We start from the raw sequence: 21,427 nt of genomic DNA, 5'->3' as shown, positions 1-21,427 counted from the left end.
AATTAGATGTATCCTCTTGTATGGTTAGTTGCTGTACAAGAACTACGAAAGATATGACACTAGTTTATTAGTATGATTGCAAAATGTCTAGGATTTGCAAAAACTATAAACAAGCAAAATTGATACATATGTCGCAATTTACGCATAAGTTACTTAATATATCTAGTTGGATTCACTTTCACTTAATAATTTAAATTAATAAATTATGAGTCAATTATGATAAATTAACTGTTTCATACAATATAAATTTTCCGATATAAAACTCCTCTAATACAACCGTATCTTAATAGTAGTGTCGTTTTTAGATGTGATACACATACCCATTAAAAATGTACTGACTATAATCCAAACAATCAACACGACATCAGAAGGAGTCGAAATTACTAACAGATCTCCGATTGTAATTCGACTTTCACTCAAATCTAAATCTCGACTCTTAGACTCAGAATTCTAGACGCTAAAATAGAGCATGATATTCATACATTCGAGATGGGAGTCCTTGGCCGCAACCCACGGCTGAACAGACAACTCTCTTAAGATAAAAATTATGCTTTAATAACCTTAGTCGAGCCAATATTCATCCAATCAACTCACATCGAGAAGAAAACGTACCATTTCAGGTTTTTGAATTTTTCCCAAAAATCGAGCGGGCTCGAACCTAAACCGGTTTCAGCGGGGCAGCCTCGCTCGTCACTCCTCCCTCGTCGCCGGCGGCGAGCGCGCACGATTCCAGGGACAACGATCGAATCCGAATCACCATCATCGACGCCGCCGACCAGAGACCATGGACGTTCCCAAGGATCAAATCTCCACCCTCCTCGACCATGGCCTCTCCGCCTCCGCTCAAATCCTCGTACAATCTCTCTCTCTCTCTCTCTCTCTGTCTCTCTGTCTCTCTCTATCACTGTATGCTTGCTGCCTAACGCCCCCACCTGGGTTTGTCCTCGATCAGGGCTCCTTTCTGGTCTCTTCGTCCTCCGTCAATGCCGAAACCAACCCCCACGTCAAAGCCGAGAACCTGGTGCGGCTCGACCCTAGATTCGCCTCTCTTCCTTAGTTGTTTTGGGGGTTCTTGTTCTTTTTCCTTATAGGGTTTGTTCTGCTGCAGGTGCTGCTCGGCGATGCGTTGGTTCGCGACAGAGAGTACCGCCGAGCCATCGTGAGTGCTCTCCTTCATTGGGTTGGAACTTAGTGGGTCTATGTGATTTTGGGTTGGTTTTGTGTTTATTGGAATCTGTGTCTAGTTTCGGGTAGCCGGGTATTGCGTGCGGTAGTATCGGAGAACAATTGCTAGTGCATTCCGGTACTCCCTGTATTGAGCTCCTTCAAGTTTGTGCTGTGTACACATGTGATGGCATTGCATTGGTATTTGGTGGGTCATGGTGTTTGTATTGGCATCTGTAGTAAGTTTCACAAAAATGTTATATTTCCTATAGTTTATGGGGGGTGTTTAGCTGTTTCGGTTAACTCTCTAAAATGTGTCCTTGGCAGCATATGTACAAACAAGCCTTGCAGTACCATAGAATTATTCCGAAGCAAACTTCAGCAAGTACCAGAAGCTCATTGTCCACGTCGAATAGATCATCTTCTCCGAATTCTTTCAATGTATCTGCAGTTAATGAAAATGAGGTTTGATCAATTCACTATGTTGCAAACTTACTTTCCTTTAAAATAGCAATTTTATGTTGTTTCCTGGTTTATTTAGGTAGATTTCTTGTTTAAATTTTGCCTCTTGCCTTTTTTGATTTCCATGATAGGTAAAATTCAAGATTGCATCCTGCCACTCTTCATTGAATGATAATAAAGCCGCCCTTCTCGAGGTTTTTCTTCATTGCTTTCAATCCTCTCGGTATTACTAGTTGTGGCAAATATGTTCCTTATGGTGTGTTATCATAGGAGAGCTAGCTAGGTTTTAGAAACAGTTGGCTTTTTTGTTATTCCCTTTTCTAATTGGGGCTTTTGATCTTTCTTTCTCTTTTTTATCATATGATTAACTTTTGTCACTGCTATTACAGTTGGAAGGGATTCCAAGCAAAGTGAGAACTTTGCAAATGAATTTACTCATGGGAAAGCTCTATAGGAACTCACGGCACAATCGTGCTGCTGTTGCTTGTTATAGAGAGTGTTTGAGGTAGGTTTGTTCATATGCTTTTAAGTTGGAATCTGTGCTTTTAAATTGCATCTGGTGTTGTGTGTTAGCGAGTCGTTATGTGTTTCATTCTTGTGTGCATATTAAGTCATCTCTGTCCTATAAGCCATAGTCAATCATTACGAAATGAAAGTTAGATTGTTGGCCAAAGCTTGCATCGAAATTAAAAAATTAAAACCACAGCAAGACACTTAACTGGTGTACCATTGTTGAGCAAGTCCAATACCCTAAAACAAGCTTTGCTTTATAAAAGGAGTCTAACATGAGAGTGGAGCGATTCTCGCACCACATGGCCTTGAATATTAATATGGCTGGCAGGTTTTGGGAGATATGATCGGCTGGAGTGTCTCCTCAGACAACTTGGAATAAAGATATAGAAAGCAATTCTATTGCAAATTGTTGTTACTCTGTGCATATTTTCAGTCTTTTTTCTTTTGGGTACGCAAAGCACAACTATTTCCTAAAGTAGCTAGGTAGCTTATTGCAGGATATGATGGCAATAAAGGGTTACCGTTAAATGCTTTGAGCTCTTTAAATTCATGTTTATTCTCTTTTGATTTGTATTGCAGAAACTGCTTTTTCGTCATGGAGGCTATTATAGCTTTGGCTGAGCTGGGAACTTCTGCTAAGAATATCATCTCTTTGATTCCTCAGGTATATGATACAAAGGAAAGTTTCAGTTGTTTTTCACTTCCTTGATTGTCCAAGTTTAATGATCTTGTCTAAATTGTCATCTCCATCTGTATGAAGTCATACACAGAAAAAAGTGACGGGTTCTGGTTACATCCTTACTTGTCCAACTAGCTATATGTTGCTGTGATATTATTATTATGCACCATATAATCTCTATTTGGATTTCAAAACCATACGAAGTGCATTACTGTGTGAGCACATTCACAGATCTCTTTAGAAACTAAATTTGCTTTACCTCGAGGCAAACGTTATTTTAGTTGGTAAAGAAAATAAGTCAATAGGCCATTAGTGTGTCAGAAGTTAGACAGATCTCTTCAGCAATTAGTAAGCATTAGTTTAGTTGCTATGGTTTTATGTTGTTATTTGTTATGCAAACTGATTGCATTGTAATTTGTTGCTCTGAGTCTTTTCTCATTTGATGATTATTCCATTTATAATAAGTGGAGATTTTGTTTATTAAATCGTAAGCCTTTTTTTGTTTTGTTGTTGCAACTTCAGACTCCAAATAGAGGCAACAGGGGTTCATATGATCATCTCGATTCAATGCGGTGGCTGCAAGTAAGTTTGAGATAAATTAGAGGTGACTTAATGTTGTCATAAGTCAATAAAATTTGTTCCTTATAAAAGAAGTTAATAACGAGTCAGCCAATGGGCAATTGGCTTAGTTGGTTGCGGTGGGGAAAGGGACAGATGAGGGTTTGATCCTCAGTGAAAAGAAGAAAGAGTCATAAATAGGTTACTGTTTTTTGTTCATCTTTCACTGTTCATAAGTCATCCTACTCTCCTGTATAGGTCCTCCTGTAATTTTTCATATTGCACAGATACCTTGCCATAGTTAGAAATCTGTGTGCAGTCAGTCTATAGTTACAAGCAATGCTTTTCTAATTAGAAGCAATGGGATACCATATAGTTGTGGGATTACCGAGCTTTGAGAAACATTCTTCAGATGTCTTGTCATGACAATACTGCTTGTTATTCCATAGATTTAGCAATAAATAGAGATGATAATTGATGATCCGTATTTCTTTGCAGCGTTATGTTGAGGCACAGTGTTGTATCGCTTCAAATGACTACAAAGGTAATGTAATGCCTCTACCTATGTACATTTTCTAAGAATCAACTTTTCCGTGTGCTAGAAATGGAAAGACCAATCCTGGGAAAAATTTTGAGGGGGCATCACCATTCATAAATTGTCATGCCCTTCACTGCTATTTTTATGGGAGTCAAACTATGGAAAAGACTTTTGTGATCTTCACTGGTGCTTTTGCCTCGAAATTGCAAGAAACTGCAACCTCTAGCATGTTTTGTGAAAGCTCGAAAGACATTGGGAATAATGACAGTATATTCTTCACCAATTGCCATTGTCATGTTGCGGATGCAACATCCTTGATTCTTTTCATTTACTCAAGTGCCGTATACCTGTAGGTCAATTTCTAAAAGAGAAGGAAGAGATTAACGTTAGAAACTAACTTTTTAATAATTTTATATTAGTGGGCTATTTTTGTTCATATGCACCCGAATCTTGCCTTTTCTAGTTGCATTACAATAATAATTGTGCTGCTATGATGGATGACTATGCATATATTGTTAGTTTAATTTGTTTGCGGGAGTATATTAGTAATTGAAGGCATAGTTTTAACTTTAGAGACTACTTTTTGTCCGTTGGCAGGTGGTCTGGAGCTATATGCGGAGCTTTGCAACAATTTCCTAAGAACATACATATATTACTTGAAATGGCAAAGGTTAGATATATACTTGTTAGTGAGATTAAATATTAAACCACGTTTTCATTTAACAGTTTAAGCTTTTAGAACAACTGGTAGTGGTGATACAAAATCTCTCATGGTATCAGAGCTTGAGGTCTTAAGTTAAAATCTTTCCAGGCCCATTTGCCTCTCCAATTAAATATGTCCACACTCAGTATTAGGCAAACAAGACTAGACTAAGTGTGAGGGGGAGTGTTAGCATAATTTATTATGAAATCATACCTTCAACTAATAGCTTAAACTTTTAGAATAGTTGGTAGTGTAATCATATTTGCCTTGCATCTATTATCTATATGAAATCAAGCAACAAATTAAGCAATGATAAGCAATGTATGCATTATTTCATCTATGGATTCTCCACCCATAGACAATTTGATTTGTTTCTCAGTTTGTCGGTAGCAAATGCCTTTTATTGGTATGCTCCACCTTAACGTATCTATATGTGCATGTTTTGCAAGTTCAGACCTATCCTCCAATGCTTGCTTGAATTTGTGTTTCTTTAGTTGTACGTGACATATATCCCAGGTACTTGAGAAGGGAGTGCATACTGATTAATTTTTGTTTACATATGGACAAATATGTGAAGGTAGAAGCTATTATTGGAAAAAATGACGAGGCTATAATGAATTTCGAAAAGGTAAGTAAAGAGTATTTTGGGTGTCATATTGACAAAATATCATGCTTTATTTGATGGTGTGAACATAGTGTATGTATTGACAGGCTAGGTCAGTTGATCCATACATCCTAACTTACATGGATGAGTATGCAATGCTTCTCAAAATGAAATCTGATTACACAAAACTTAGCAAGCTGGTGCATGATTTATTGAATACTGACCCAACAAGGCCAGAATTTTTTGTTGCTTTATCCGTGATGTCGGAAAGGAAAGATGACAAAGGAGCTTTATCTTATGCCGATAAGGTAGTTTTGTTTACCTTTGTCTTTGGTTTAGTTGTCTGCTTTTATAGTACCTCACAGTCTCTTCTTACCTTGATCAGAGCATTCAAATTGATGAGAGACACATACCTGGCTATATAATGAAGGTAGACAGTAGCTTGGTGTAGGTTTATATTGATGCTTCTGGTATAAATCTTGATCGGTCAATGTTAAATGTAATCATCAAACTTATTTCTCTTGTGCTTGCAGGGAAACCTGTGTTTATCAATGGATAGGCCTGAAGCAGCTGTAGTTGCCTTCAGAGGAGCTCGAGAGTTGAGGCCTGATCTTCGTTCATATCAAGGTGTGTGGGAAACTACTTAGAATTTGTTGCAGCAAAGGTGTACATGTCTAATTCTTGACCGTCTGAGTGATTGGAAGCTTATTATCATTTCAGGTTTAGTTCGCTCTTATTTGGCATGCTCAAAAGTTAAAGAAGCCCTTTATACGGCCAGGAAGCAATGAAAGCAATGCCTCAATCTGCAAGGGCTCTAAAATTGGTTGGAGATGTCCATGCTAGGAATCCTGGTGGTAGGGAGAAGGTATGTAAGTGTTTCCCAGATTGTTCTAGAATCTCCATTTCTTTTAACTAAGGTGAAGAAGTCTCTGAATAGTTTGGAGTGGTGATAGGCAAAAAAGTTCTACGAGTCAGCTCTTCGTCTCGAACCCGGTTACCTTGGAGCTGCATTAGCTTTGGCTGAACTGCATGTCATTGAGGGACGAAATGGAGATGCCGTCTCTCTTCTTGAGAGATATCTCAAGGACTGGGCAGATGACTGTCTTCATGTTAAGTTGGCTCAAGTTTTCTCTGCAACTAATATGCTGGAGGATGCATTGACCCATTATCAGGCTGCTCTAAGGTTGTAATTTAATTGAAGGCATGCTCGTTTTAGTTCTTGAAAATTCTTGATCCAGGCTTTTCAGTGGTACTACTAGATCCTTGCAAAAGAGGAACCAATACAGTTTGGGAAAAACAAGATAAAAGAAAGATCAAGTTCATGTCTTCATTGTTATATTCATGCTCTCTTCTCATTACAATTCAGGATCAACTCGCAGAATGAAGCTGCCAAGAAAGGATTGGACCGCTTGGAGAAACAGATGAAGGTGCGTCTTTAGCTCCCGTGCAGTTTGGTGATGGAAAATCCTTCACTTATTCTCACTTCAGTAGACAGAGCAGACCATTCCTGTGATGTGAGGCATTGACTGGGTGTTGGTTTCTTCTAGGGAGTGGATCCAGATGCACCTGATGAAGATGAAGAAAACGAGGTTGAGGATGCAGATGCAGATGTCGAGGAGACGGAGCTGCTATAATATAAAAAGCCTGAACAATGTCATGCTTCATACATGGAAGGGCAGCTTTGTGAAGGTTAGGTCATCTGAATCTTTGATCAGGGCATTTGTGATCCTTTTGGAGCCAGAAAATGGAGATTCTTCTGCTTTTGCCTGGATAATCATGAGCAGCGTCGTGACAGATGGTACAGATTTTTGGGTGAGTCCATGCAGTGCAAATGTTCGCAAAGGTCTGAAAAGCCCGCCTTATTCCTTCAATATGTGAATATAGTGTTGTCCATGAGCAGGTTCCAAATATAGTGCAGCACGGCTTTCTGTTCGCCTCTGAATTTGATGGACGTTCATGTGCCATGCAAAATACTTCTGTATACCATTCTACATTTGAGCCTTCCTGGCGTGGCTGAGTCTTTTTTGCTTGTGACAACTTGACTTAAATTTTAGCTGGCGATGCCTTGGCTAACTTCATTCAAAATGATAATTTCAAAATTAGTTATTTTTATGTTATTTCCGTTAATGGCAATGATTAATTCAAAAAAATTCGATGCCGACGGCCTTGAAATGTGAAAATATGCTGATTTTTCTGTTTGGCCAAAAATGGTGTGCCGTGTATGTACTTAAAAGAAGCAATATTTGAGGTATTTGCCTAAATTTGGTAGATTGTGGAGTCCGTTTTGAAATAAGGGTAGAAGTAGAATGTTCTCTCAAAAGAGAGCTTTGAGTTTGACTTTAAATAAGAGCTTGAAATAGTAGGATTAGTTTTCACTAAGAATTTGAAATAACTTGTTCGGCAAATCTTCACTGTCGGCTCTTTCCAATTGTTAGAGCAAATGTAACTTGGGCCATAATTTGCAACAGGGTAAAAATTGGGTAAAACCCTAAAAATAAAAAATCAAGAATCCTAAATTGAATTTTGATTGGAGTATGTGCATTAGGGAAAGACATCAACAGAGGCTCAGCTGCCAGCGCATGCTGTCCTTCCCTTTCTTGCTTAAATCACCAGAATCGGTCCTCGACCCTGTGAAGTCATTGGAGGAAACCTTACAGAAACTTTATCAACTGCATGAGCAAACCTGGCCACGGCTGAAACAAAAAATTAGCAAGAAAAGAACAATATAGGCCATTCCACATATCTTTGTAAGACGATGAAGAAAAGAACCCGACTTTAATGGGATTGAGAGTGCCACCATAAGAGAGAATGCAAGAGAGCCCACCGCAGAACGGACTACAGTGCAATAGCATGGTTAAGATTTACAGATGCCGTTGACGAAAGAAGGATGAAGCTCTGCAGAAGAAACGGCCACAGATGGAGTCCAGGTCGCACCACGCTTGTGGAAACGGCAATTTTGCAGAGAGAGAAGGAGAGAGTGAAATCAAAATCGGGACTTGAAGAACGCGAGGAGGCACAGTCTATGCGGATTTACCCATTCGATTTGTGATTTCTTTAGGATTTTACCCACTTTTGCAAATATTGGAAAAAATTACCCCATCTCCAATTAGATGAAGCTGACCTGCAAAGATTTCGTCAGTCGGTGAATTCAGGCCTTTATTTAAAATTTTCCTCCATAATGATGGTTCAAGGATCACATGACTGTTGGCCAGGAAGAAAAAATCTGGGTTGGATTAATCATGTGAACAACATATTGATAGTTTAAGGATCACATGAATTTGTGCATGGGGTACCAGGGCTTTTAACCACCCGCCTGAATCACTGACCCTGCCTCTCTAGTTTGAATTTCATGATCTCTACTCTCTAGCTAAACCTATTGCTAAACTTCTTCAGAAACTGTTTAGCGTTCATACGCTCTTTTAGCTCCTAATGAGTCGGGGCCGTACGACGAACGGGCTGCAAGCGGTCTGGTGATAAAGCGATCAGGAGAGAGGGGACGACGGGCCCGCGCATGATGCACGGGAAGAGCATTCATATCGACGGCTTGGCGAATATCGTGAAGCCAAAAAAGCATCTAGAGATTTTGATTGCTAGTTAATGTATTGGTAAGGCATAAATAATTCTGGGTAAGCACCTATATAGGTGGATACTAAGTGGATCACTAATGACACTTCCTACTCATCCTCTTTGGTAATTTCGCGAAAAAGGATTGCCCAATGATCCTCCTTATAAATTAATGGAGGGTCCATGTCGAGTCGGTGCACGGCAATTTGTTTTGAGTTATGAAAGAGAGAGTTTCCTTATGATGAGTGATAGGCTGTGAAAAGAGCATGTCTCTTGATATAACTTTTGCTCTCTTTAGACGCCGCCGAACATATTAGGGAGAGATTATTGGTAGTCATTGAGAAACTTTAATACCACCAAAAATATTAAATTGGTAAATATGCGACCGATTTATCTAATATTAATTTTTTGATCATGAAAAACCTTAAACTGATGTGGTGGTGTGGCAAATTCACGTAGGGAGAGATTATTGGTAGTCATCGAGAAACTTTAATACCACCAAAAATCTTAAATTGGTAAATATACGACGATTTATCCAAAATTAATTTTTGATCATAAAAAACCTCAAACTGATATGGTGGTGTGGCAAATTCACGTAGAAATTCATAGGATTAATACAATGAAATACCCCAAATTTCTGTTAAATTTGTTGTAGGTGTATTAGTTTGGGATTTTTCATAATATTTACCCCATGGATTTTCATGGCAATATACCACGTCATCATGTGTTATGCACAACAACAAATTTAATGGTAAAATATGATAGAAGCTAACCGGGTGTAAATTTATCATGGGTGCATCGATCTAAGGTTTTTGTAATCAAAAATTAATTTGAGAAAAATTTGTCACATGTATACCATTTCGAGATTTTTTATGGTAAAAAAATTACTTTAGAGTAAATTTGTCACATGCGTACGTGTTTAGAGTTTTTCATGATAAAAAAATTAGTTTGAAGTAAATTTGTTATATGTATATCAATTTAGCATTTTTCGTGGTATTAACTAAAAAAAAATTATGCAAAACAGACAACTTATACAGTCGTAGCAAGACACCAGTGTGTTGCACGACTTGTAAGACCATATATATTTTTTTAAGATTATGTTAAATGTTGGTTGTTAAGTTAATTTGCATTTATTGATAATTAAAGTCAACTATTAGATGCACTGAAACGTTGTATTGTCTTGTTGCTTTCCAAAGTTCGTCGAAGTTAGCCTCTTTTCTATCAATGAGTCTAAACACCACCCAATTTTTTGATATTTTTTACAAAGTAACGATGAGCTGAAATTGAAGCAATACCCAGACATCTAATTTCTTTCGTTAGATTTTTTTTTTTTTTTTTGAAATCACTAGTAATTGTTTTTGTTGATTTGTTAATACTCATTTTCCATCATTTTATACGATTGATTCATTTGTAAATATGTGTTGTTGGTTTTCTATGCCGATGGGTAACTTTTTAGTTGATAGTTTAGTACAAATTTAAAAAATATAATGCACTTTATGATGAGGGTAGTTAGGCAAATTCCCTAAATGATTTTGAAGATCAACAAAATCTTTACATAGTGTTTTTATAATTTTGATGATAAATTTCCAGGTGCAATGGTTGGAGCAAATATGTTCATTAAATTCAAGACACTAGTGAATCTGGTTCTCTACATCAATATATGAATATGAAATCGACACTCTTTGAGAGCTTTCGTATCGTGTCGGACAGTTAGACATGTGTCCAACATTCTCCCACACTCTTCGATACACAGTAAACGGGTGTCAGATTTTCGACACTTGATCAACTCTCATGACATTCTCGACACTTGAGTCCAAAATTTCGACATGTGAGTTCGGAATTTCAATATGCACGAGTCAATTTTATATATTTTCAATTAATAATGGGTCAAAATGTAGTAAAAATAATAAACGGAAAAAGAAGAAAAATCTAGTATTCTCTTCTCTTCTAATTCTCACTTTTGTGACACACAATTTACTTCTCAAGTTTATCTTTTATCTTTTTTTTCGACACGTGAGTCTAAAATGTGGATTGCTTTTTTTTTCTTTCAAGTTTTATGAATTATTGGAATTGAGTTAAATTTGTCAAATTGAAATAATGAATGATATTAACAAATAATGGATTAATATTTTTAGTGTAAATTCATTTAAGGCTCTTTTACTATTTATTTATTTATGTACTCAAATTAATTTTATTAAAATAATCATAAAATGATAATTTATCATGTATATATAAAACTACATATTTAATATACAACGTGTCCAAATTCTATATTTATTTATTTATTTTTATAAATGATGTATCGGCGTGTTGTGTTGTGTGGTGTCATGTTGTGTCGTGTCGCGTCATATATCGTGTGTTGGTGTCGGTGCTACTTAGAATATGATTATATCTTCTTAATCAGAGGCAAATGTGTAATTTGCAAGGATTATTGAGACAATCAAATGTTAGGAGAACTTTCCATATTTCCATATGATGTGAAGTGCAATGGCTAGTAAATTGGCCTAGATTTCTTTCTATACTTATTGATTATTTATGAGGGATAATATCCACGCAATCTTTCCCTATTGAAAAATAATTCTTGCAACAATCAATTGGAGATGAGACGCACTTTGCAAACGAAGAACTCAACTTATGGACACCTAATCTCTCTTGATGGGCAGCAAAATCAAGGGAGACTTAGATTCTTGGCATCCTAGGAGCAATCAAATTTTCTTGATTCATTCAAGTCCATTGGGTTGATTGCAAGAATAATTCTCAGAGTTTATGTCCAAGGGTTGGCTAGGAGAACAAGGAGTATTAAAGGAGAAGGAAAAAAAAGAAGAAGAAGAATCGAAATCCTAAAATTCCAAAGTTCGAGAAAGCTTCGTTTTTACACACTCATCTTTGTGAGCTTAACTTGTAATCTTTTAGAGGTTGCTGTAGTAGTGTGAGATTAGAATATTCGATCACACTTACTCGAGTTGAGAATACTTGGTTGTTGTAACCTTTGAGTGGTTCATTAGTGGAATCTAACCAAGGCTATTGGAGGAGAGAATGGTCGTAGGCTTATAATAAACCGAACCGGTATAATTGTTCTGTGCATTTTTCTATTCGTTAAATTCTGATTTATTTCTTGTGATAGATTATTGCACATTGATAAGATTTGATCATGCACAACTTGTCATTAGACGTTGTCCTATGGCAATATTAAATTCGATTATCTTTCAATTTCCACATATCCACCTATTCACCCCCTCTAAGTAATAGTTGTAGCCCTAACAATGGCCACTGCTTATCATGCATTTAGTTGAATATTAATTTATGAAGTACGGAAAATTGGATAATATTAAAATTACATTTAATTTTTATTTTTATCTATCACACTATGTAATGATTGTTTTTATACATGCTAAAACTTATTTTTGTTGATTTTCTAATATTCATTTAATTTTTTGTCAAATATGTACAACGATTAGAGATTATTTATCTAAATATGTATAGGAATAAGAGATTTGCTAGTATTAGAAATTTTCTATAGCAACCATAAAAGGCAAATTACTAGGTAAAGCTCGCATGTGAGCATGCCAAGTTGCTCACCCTCTCACAAGCTTTAACCACTTATAAAAATAAATTAGACGCTAAGATCGATATATGAAATTAATTTATGAAGTGTAGTGCATTGTAATAAATAGTTAGATAAGTGGGTCATATATAAGTACATATTAGATCCTCACCATGTCCCTTTGAAATTGATCTGGTTATCGGATATAGCATGCCCACAATCATTTAGGTTTGAGATTTACGTTCTCCATCATGTGCATATTGATTACTTGATAAACCTAGATACCTTGAATGAAATAAAAGTGAGAGCTCTTTCCTGAGGAATAAAAATGAAATAATGAGTTGAACGCTGACATTTTAACATGAAACAAGTTCTGCGGTGTAGCGATTTGTATAACACTTGTTTGACTAGTAGATTCCAACCTTGTTACGTTATTAATTTGGGATATAAAATTAAGGCACGTCAGAGCGAATATCTATTTATGATTATCCAGTTACTCTCGCCTTATATTACTTATTTATTGTTTGAATTGCTTGAACCTTTATGCCTGTCTGAAAAATTATGGAAAATCTTACACTTCTACAACCATAAATCCTACATCCTCTTAATTGCGACGTTTAGAATGGCGTCATTTGTCTACGTTTTATATCACCGCATTAAAAAATCGCGATTTCAAATTTAGGGTTTACATCAATCAATTGCCACACTTCCATAATTAGTTGACGAATTCTTACTCATGTACTTAAAAGTTGTTAAGCCCCTTCAAAGGATCAATAATAGTTCACCTTTCGAAGAAGAAGAAGAAGAAGAAGAAGAAGCCTGTGATACCTATTACTTAGTCTATCTACATCCATCGTCATTTAATTGGATAATTGTAATTAGAAAAGTTGACTGACTATCTAAATCAATGGAGATGGACGTGAGTTGTGAAACAAAGGTTATGCAAACTGTTTACTTAAAGTCAATTCTTTCCGAATACATAAAAAAAAGTAGATATATAGCAGAACTGCGTCACTTTTATTGCTCAGATCAGACACAGGAGTCACCACAAAATGATACAAACCCCGTACAAGTTAGGATTTTGTCTAATATTAACTATGATAAGCTCTCTTCATAGTGTGACCACACGTTCGACTAATATACCTATATTTCCAAACTCATGTGTACCAAAAACACACATTTGTTCTTTACCAAAAAAAAACACATTTGTTTATTTATTCTTCTTTCTTATTTGGCCGGATGAGACTGTCGATGAAATCTTTAAACCCATAACGCTCCGGCGCGTTTGAGCATAGGGATCAAGGACCTACTGAGATGGGGCTCATCACCTCATTGGCTCCACGGACAAGCTGGCCGCCGATGAACACAGCGGGGACTGCCGGGTTGCACCCGCGTCTCACAAGGGCTTGCTCGATCTCCTTGCCTCTCGGAATCTCATCTAGCTCGTGGACTGTAGGGTTTGCCCCAAAGTCGCAAAGAAGCGTCTTGATGGTGTGGCACATGCAACATGAGCTCTTGCTAAAGATCACTACCGGCTTCTCCGAGATCATCTTGGCCACCAGATCTTCCATTGAGAAAAAAGACTCGAGATGTCGGAAACTACCAGAATGTCGACAAAAGTAAATTCCAGAGAGTGGTAATTAGCTAGAAGAGAGAGCAAAGTGATCTCCTGAAGTTTGGAATGTGATATAAGGGTTTCTTGTGTTGTGTGGATTACTTGAGGCTTCATGAGGGACGTGCTTATATAGATGTTTCAAGGAGGGTTCTGGACTTGCGTGTGTGTGTGTGTGTGTGTGTGTGTGTGTGTGTGTGTGTGTGTGTGTGAGAGAGAGAGAGAGAGAGAGAGAGAGAGAGAGAGAGAGAGAGAGAGAGAATTTTCCTTTAAGATATTTGGCTATTTTCACAAGGATTCTCAGGGAACTCTTGATCTTTGCAACGTGGACAAGGACTTTGAACTTGCACTGGAGAACAGAAGCTGCATACGAATGAATAAGATTCCTTCCATACGTAACAGAGGCAACATGTCCTTTGTACGGCTTCACGTTATATCTACTACATCCTTTATTTTCTTATTTTCGTAACATCTTATATCGTATGAGCATCCTCCATTTTACGGGCAATTTTATTTTTAGGCCAAGTATTTCTTCCCTCCTTTAGCAATTAAACCCATCTCCCTCATTTTCTTCTCAATACTAGCTACGGTTTATAATTTGGAAAGATTACTAATCAATTCGTGGATACCAAAATGTACTTTATCCATCATTTAAGTTCCTTTTTTTTGCCCCCATTTGGCTCATTGTTGAAACAAGTTCTTTTCAACCACGGGAATTTTCTGCGTGTATATATCTTGGAGGCATCTGCTGAGTTGGAGAATGAAACTAGGGTTTATCCACTTGGGGACCACCCCCCCCTCTCTCTAAGATTCTCATTCTGTGTTCGATAAAGAGAATTGAGAAAGACCTGGTGATCATGCGCAAGGTATACATAAGATGAAAAGAAGAACAATGTGGTAAAAACAAGTACTCCTTTAGGAGAAGAACACCAACCAGATCAAATCAGACTCTACCCTATATCTTTTTCCCAAGCCTTTATGTCCTAATAAAGAACAAGATTCTACCTACAGCGTTAGTGACTTTGGAAAGTCGAAATGTGTGACTTTGCCTTAACTAAAGAGGTATAACTCATCATGTGATTGTTAACTGCCTTGGATTTGAACTCGCATAAGATCATGGTCAAACTTTGGGAACCATGTTGGCTTTACTAGTCTATCTAACCACTTTTTGAAGTCAAGGAACAGTTTAAATTAAGGTTGATGCAAAGCTTTTACAAGGCCTATTTCTAGGCCAAAAGAGCATGAACAACTAATCACGCCTCTATCTTTCAGCTTAATATGTTAGGGTCATTTGGCCCAACGCTCATTTGAATGTGGTGTGAATCTACTTGTAGCTAGAAAGACTTGTATACGATTATTCATTTCTCATTCAGCCAACTCTTCTTTTTGTCATCTCTTCTACATATGATTTTTCAAGCAGACAATGCTAAAAGGTTATATAGTTTTCAACAAGAGCCAAGAGATCTGAGGTTTAATTCCTCATGCTTTATCATTATTCATCTTCGGATTTTCTTTATCTGTCATAAGTATTGACTATTTTCGACTCATATGTACTTAAGTTATTCACTATCATACCTCACAACTATCTAGTTCTTTGGGTTTAAAGCCTTCACCATCCCATGAATCTTTACGTGAGACGTTTTTACAAATATAAAATATATAATATTTCTCTAATAAATTCAACTTCTGGAGAAATTGATTACGTACTCAAATTTTTATTATGTCCTTATATATTATTGAACTTCACTTAGGAGTCATCATACACTCATGCTACCAAGTCCAGTTGAAAATTAATTCAACGAACTTAGACCTAGTCAAGGGTATCACAAAACTTTTTCTTGGATAAACAGTGCCTGATCATCTCAAAATAGACTAATTAGATGTTGATACTATGTCCTTAGCATAAAAAGTTCTCCCAAACTTTATCACTAACGAAAAATTCTAGATTGGAATTCCCCTTTGATTTGTATGACTAGGAGAATGTAAGGCACTAGGAATAATTAACCATAGTGTTATATCAGATAAGTCTGTTAAACTAAAAATTATCATCAACTGGCCAAGTAAAGATTCCACAAATCCGAATATATTAGGAATATCGACCAAATTTGATCCTGTAAGAACTATTTACACAATCATTTATCCAAACTTTTATACACCTTTTTTTCAATTGATATTATTCTCGCGCGTACCCCATGTTCTAGACTGCTTTTTTGGCCCTGCAAAATCGAAAGGCACAACGATCCAAATCCGAAAGGCCACTTCACTTTCACAATTCGACTTTTCATCAGTCGTCACCATTTCGAATCTTCTTGCATTTTTTTTTTTTAATGTCAATTTGTTTGAGTCTTTCAAGCTGCCACGTATGTACGCCCTGCAGAAAGGCCACTCCACCCTAAAATCTTAGGGCACAGTAGCCATGAAATAAAAAGGACCTAAAGTCTTTCCTAGATGCTTTAGTTTCATGGGTTTATATGTCTACTTTGGCTGAGGACGAACATTTTGATCTGACGGATCAAGATCTACCTTCTTTCAATGTGCGGTGGAATCTTGAAAACGCTTGGATTGATTCTTATCAAATGAAGACAGTTGGATTCATCACATTCATAATGCATTGGCGCTTATCTCGAGTTCTTATCCTATTGTTTAAGTTCATTCTAAATAAGAAGAAAAAATTTCGTACTTGAAGATCTTGTAGTGATAGCTCTTATCATCCTACTTTCATTTGGGAAATAGGAATATTGAGTCTTATATCGATGGACACAATTCATAAAGATTTTTGCACAAGTCTTGAAACCAAGGGGTACTAGGTTGGCAGTCGGTAACAAGACTTGTGCGAGCACACACCAACCTAGCGAGGCCCCCTTGCGAGCTCCACTTCTTCACCCCAAGCACGATAAGACTACTATACCATGCTACCTGATGGTAGCATACCCGAGACATGACATGGTGTTTACCTTCACCACCAAAGGCTCCTCTATTTATGGGTAAATATTTTCTATCCTACCTAGGAGGAAATATTGCAGGTGACATTGGGGAATCCTACCCCTCGGGGTTCTTCCCTCTGTTTCTTCTATCTTGAACCTTTTAAATACTTGCTTGGGTCTATAATATAGTGATATGTAGAATTCATAAAGAATAGATGGAAATTGTATGCTTTGTCTTTCAATATTCTCTCCAATTATAGCAAAATACATAAATTAATAAAGAAGATTGTCTTTTCTAATCAGATTGCTTTCACAAATAATTTGAAACATTTAGCTTCGCTAATATTATCTTCCTTTTGCAGGATTGCAATATCAATTGAGTCATGACCTGCTGAAGTTGATATATGGTCTACAAACTCTCCATACCAAAGTAGTAACAATTTTAGATGTCATGATCGAGGGGCTTCCATGATTCATCGGAGACTGATTCCTAGCTCATAACTCATTGTGAAAACATGATGCATTTTCTTGTAACTCTTATTCAAATTACAAAGGGTCATGAGACACAAAAGCTTAAAGAATTTGTAATCAATGAGAATCTTATTTGTCCAACGGCTATTAATCGGGAGAATTACCAAAAAAATCCTAAACTTATTGTAATTGTGCCAATTCAGTCCTAACTTTTTTTTTTAGCCAATTTAGTCCTAAACCTTTTACAATTGTGCCAGTTTAGTCCATTCAGCCAAAATTAGCCGGCCGGCGCTGATGTGGATGCCGGCTATTCGGCAAAAGCTGACATGACAATTATTATTATTTTTAATTATTATTATTTTTCGAATTTTTGATTTTTTGATTTTTTTAATTTTTTTAATTTTTTTAATTTTTTTTCCACCTTATCGTCCCCGCCCATTGGCGGCGAGCCTCGCCCGGCCAGTGAGGCCATCGTCGCTAGATCTCGGTAAGGCTTGGCCTTACCTAGCCATGGTAAGGTTGAGCCTCGTTGTCCCCGGGCGAGAAGCCTCGCCGGCCACCGGCGAGGTTGAACCTCACCTTGGCCGTGCGAGGCCCCCGCTGACCTCACCGGATCCGGCAACGGCAGCCTTTGCCGTTGCTAGGTGAGGCTCGCCTTCGCTAGTGGCTGGCGGGGACGAGCTTCGCCACTGACCTCGCGGCCCTTGTCTTTGGCGGTGCCGGGAAGGAGAAGGTGAAAAAAAGAAAAAGAAAAAAGAATTAAAAAATTCAAAAATATTTAAAAATTAGAAAACAATTCAAAAAATATAAAAAAAATTACCATGTTGGCTTTCGCCGGCTGGCTAATTTTGGCCGGATGGACTAAACGACACAATTGTAAAAGGTTTATGACTAAATTGGCAAAAAAAAAAAAACGTTTAGGACTGAATTGACATAATTGCAATAGGTTTATGACTTTTCTGGTAATTCTCCCAGAAAGATGGTTTCTCAAGGGATTGTAGAAGCTTCTATATGTTAAGAGGATTAATATGTTTAGGTTGTTGGTGGATGCTTTCGAAGCTGGATTAGTAAATGGGGATTAGTGTCATTGGTTGATTGTTAAAACGTGAGGGAAAAGGAAGCGCCGGGGAAGGGGGGTGGGAGGGAATGGTAAACATGATGTTTCTAAAAATTCTTTGGCATTGAATGAAAATGAGAGTAAATCTGACTTAGCGATGATAAATCCTTTAAATTTTTGTATGTTACAATTCTTTATAGAGAAATTACAATAAAATGCACGTGATTATAATAGAATTACGACGGGAGATCTTGTCACCGGAGAATCCTAGAAGTTCCTAGAGACATAAGCACGCGCGAGTTGCAGAACAGAATGTGATCTTTCTTATCATCAGCCAGCAGCACAGCAGACAGCAAAAAGATAAAGAAGAATGCGAGGTCGGATCCTGGCATCTCAGCATGAAAGAGAGAGAGAGAGAGAGAGAGATCTCAAAATCACAAGTTGGTTCTCCTCTCTTTCCTTGACATTCCCTCTCCAGAGAGACGAAAGAGAAAAAAAAGATCTTTATCTCAGACAGAGACTACCACTTTTACAGATGCCAGCAGATAGATAACCTCTCTCTCAGAAACCCTAAAAAGATGACATTTCAGAGCCATCACAAACAAAATATCAGAGGCCAAACAATGATGAGAGAATGGGCGGTGACTTTGGGATGATGTTGAGGATAATTCACTCTCGTTCTCACCCGTGCCTTTTGTACTGTCAAATTGTTCCTCAAAACACAATAAAAATTTAAGGTGAAAAGCCTCTTTGATCTGTGAATATTCGTTCTGTCGACATCCCCCACCCCATCTGTCGAACGCTTGTCAATTCCTCTCATTGATAAACACGTGCATGATTGGAAAGAATATTTACTTCTTCATCCCTCATCCCCACTAAATGTTCATTGGGTGGATGTTATCTCATGCAGATTCAATGTCCGAGAGATGTAAAGTTAATGAATTGCCTCCATTGTAGATGCCACCCCCCTTTTTTTTAATTGTAGATATTTAATAGTCAAATTTAGGTCTTCATGGTGCATAAAGGAGAGTTTCTCCGGTTTCGGGTATATATTTAACTAGACGTTGCTCCACGCTCTGTGCGAATCATTCGACAAATTTTCTGATAAAAGATGATGCGCAGACACATTCGAGCATAAAGACAACCTACTTATCGGCATATTATTAGATTATACCAACTATACTGTTAACTTAATATTAAGAGTTTAGAGCAATTTAAACAAAACAGATTTATAAATATGATATCATGGCCTATAGTAAAAATAACTTATAAATATCTAGAAAGATAAAAATATTCTTTAAAAGTAGGGATGAGTAAGACAGACCGACCAAATCAGAAACCGTTCGGATTAGACCAAGCTGGCTAGTTGGGTTTGGTTCCTCGAAGTGCTGGTTAGGTTCCCAGTTTCTAAAAATGAAACCGGTGTCTAAGCAGCCTGGTTCTTGATTCCAAGGGAAGAATTGAACCACCCAAACAATTTTAATTATTTATTTATTTTATTTTTTAAATGTCTTAAGTACACCTCCCCTTTTCTTTCGGTCTTTCCTTTTCGCCTCACAACACTCACGCCTACTCTTTTCTTGTTGCTTTCCCTTTCTCTGGATCTCCTTCACCTCTTATGAAATTCAAGGCATTCTCTCATTTGAACTAGGGATTAATGTATTATAAGTCCTAAGGTTTGTTATGAAAGTACAATTGGGTCCTAAAACTATTAAAAGTACAATCAAATCTTAAGACTTATAATAAAATTGCAATCGAATCCTATAATTTTCAAAAATGTAATCAATTTCTAAAACTTATCATGAAAGTGTAATCGAGTCCTACAGTTTTCAAAACTACAATCAATGGAAGGACTTATCTGCATAAATTTGATAATTTTTAGGGTCTAAATGCACTTTTGAAAGCTTTAAGACTTAGTCGCATTTCTTCACAAGTTTAGGACTTAAAAATTTTAGTATTTAATACTTTCATGATAAGTTTTAAAATTTCGAACGCACTTAACCTTAAAAATAAAGAAGTTACAATTTAAATGAAGAAATTACTAAGAAATAAGATATTGATGGGACTAAACTTCCTCCTAAAGACAATGTAAACATGTTTCACACAATTAGTATATCGAGATTCGATTGAGCCACGTGTAATTCCTTTTGTCTACCATTGATTTGATTCTGAGTTGATTGTAGAAGAGCGGTTTGAAAACTTAACGAACGAATTCTCAAAGATGCTAGTGTCACTAAGAAGTCTGGGATTTTGGTTCTATTAAATGGCATGTCATGCTTTCAATGATTAGTATTAAAAAAAAGGTGGGACCCCAACACAAAGAATTGCCGTATGATTATTTTTTTTTGATCAGGAAAGATAATATAATTATAAAGATAGGAAATACAGTCAGCAGCTATAATGTCTGATAACAGCAAGTCGAGAAGGGGAGAGGGGGGGGGGATTCGGCCCAAGAAGGGGAGAGGCAGCCCTTGTTGTGGGCTCGTGCTGCCCAATCAGCGACTGAATTGGCAACCCTAGCACAAAACCTAATTTGCAAAAGAGGGATAGCGCTACAAAGGAGAGCGACTTCGTGGAGAAGGGGGCGGATCTCCCATGGAGGCTCTTGCCGGCCGTGGAGGGCTTCAACCAAGACAAAGCAGTCCGATTCAATCTCCAGAGGGGTAGACACTGAAGGGAGTTGAAGCACGTATTAGAGAGCACAAATAAGCGCCTGAGTTTCTGTTTGCAGAGCCGACGCTGCCTGCACAGATCTAGTAAATCCATCCTTCAAATGCCCAGAATGGTCTCGACAGATGACAGCAATAGATCCGGTGATATCGCCAGAGATGAAAGCCCCATCTATGTTAATTCGGAGGGACCCCGGAGGAGGAGATCGCCATAAACAATCCAAAGTTTCGCCCTGATGACTCTGTTGTAGCAGAGACGGATGGGAGAGCTGAGCAGATCGAACCTGGGCTGTGGTGGCAAGTACAACAAAGGATGGATCTAGGCGACGGTTGGAGAAGATCGCGCTATTTCTGGCTTTCCAGAG

The 21,427-nt window shown here is 37.4% G+C and overlaps 2 protein-coding genes across 2 annotated transcripts; one reads left to right on the top strand and one right to left on the bottom strand.

The window, feature by feature from the left end:
* The first annotated feature begins 638 nt into the window (after positions 1–638).
* LOC104425820 (anaphase-promoting complex subunit 7) lies at positions 639–7,333 on the top strand. Its single transcript, XM_010038635.3, is given in 20 exon segments — positions 639–853; positions 953–1,021; positions 1,109–1,159; positions 1,492–1,629; positions 1,758–1,820; positions 2,016–2,131; positions 2,719–2,803; positions 3,341–3,400; positions 3,875–3,920; positions 4,512–4,532; positions 4,535–4,584; positions 5,195–5,245; positions 5,329–5,529; positions 5,607–5,651; positions 5,755–5,848; positions 5,942–5,995; positions 5,998–6,086; positions 6,175–6,404; positions 6,588–6,648; positions 6,769–7,333. Coding segments are annotated over 20 exon segments (1,680 nt in total). The 5' UTR covers positions 639–784; the 3' UTR covers positions 6,856–7,333.
* A 6,223-nt stretch (positions 7,334–13,556) lies between these two features.
* Positions 13,557–14,058, bottom strand: LOC120290960 (monothiol glutaredoxin-S2-like). The gene has a single exon (XM_039307866.1). The coding sequence runs from the start codon at positions 13,898–13,900 to the stop codon at positions 13,628–13,630; it is 273 nt and encodes a 90-aa protein (XP_039163800.1). The 5' UTR covers positions 13,901–14,058; the 3' UTR covers positions 13,557–13,627.
* Between the last annotated feature and the right edge of the window lie 7,369 nt (positions 14,059–21,427).

The sequence above is a fragment of the Eucalyptus grandis genome, chromosome 2, assembly GCF_016545825.1.
Source record: "Eucalyptus grandis isolate ANBG69807.140 chromosome 2, ASM1654582v1, whole genome shotgun sequence".
Classification (NCBI taxonomy): domain Eukaryota; kingdom Viridiplantae; phylum Streptophyta; class Magnoliopsida; order Myrtales; family Myrtaceae; genus Eucalyptus; species Eucalyptus grandis.
The sequence above is the reverse complement of the archived record's forward strand: the minus strand, read 5'-3'. Positions and strand labels throughout refer to the sequence as shown.

Bases quoted from the DNA above. Each gene is read 5' to 3' on its own strand.
- LOC120290960 (XM_039307866.1), bottom strand. From the start codon at position 13,900: ATGGAAGATCTGGTGGCCAAGATGATCTCGGAGAAGCCGGTAGTGATC.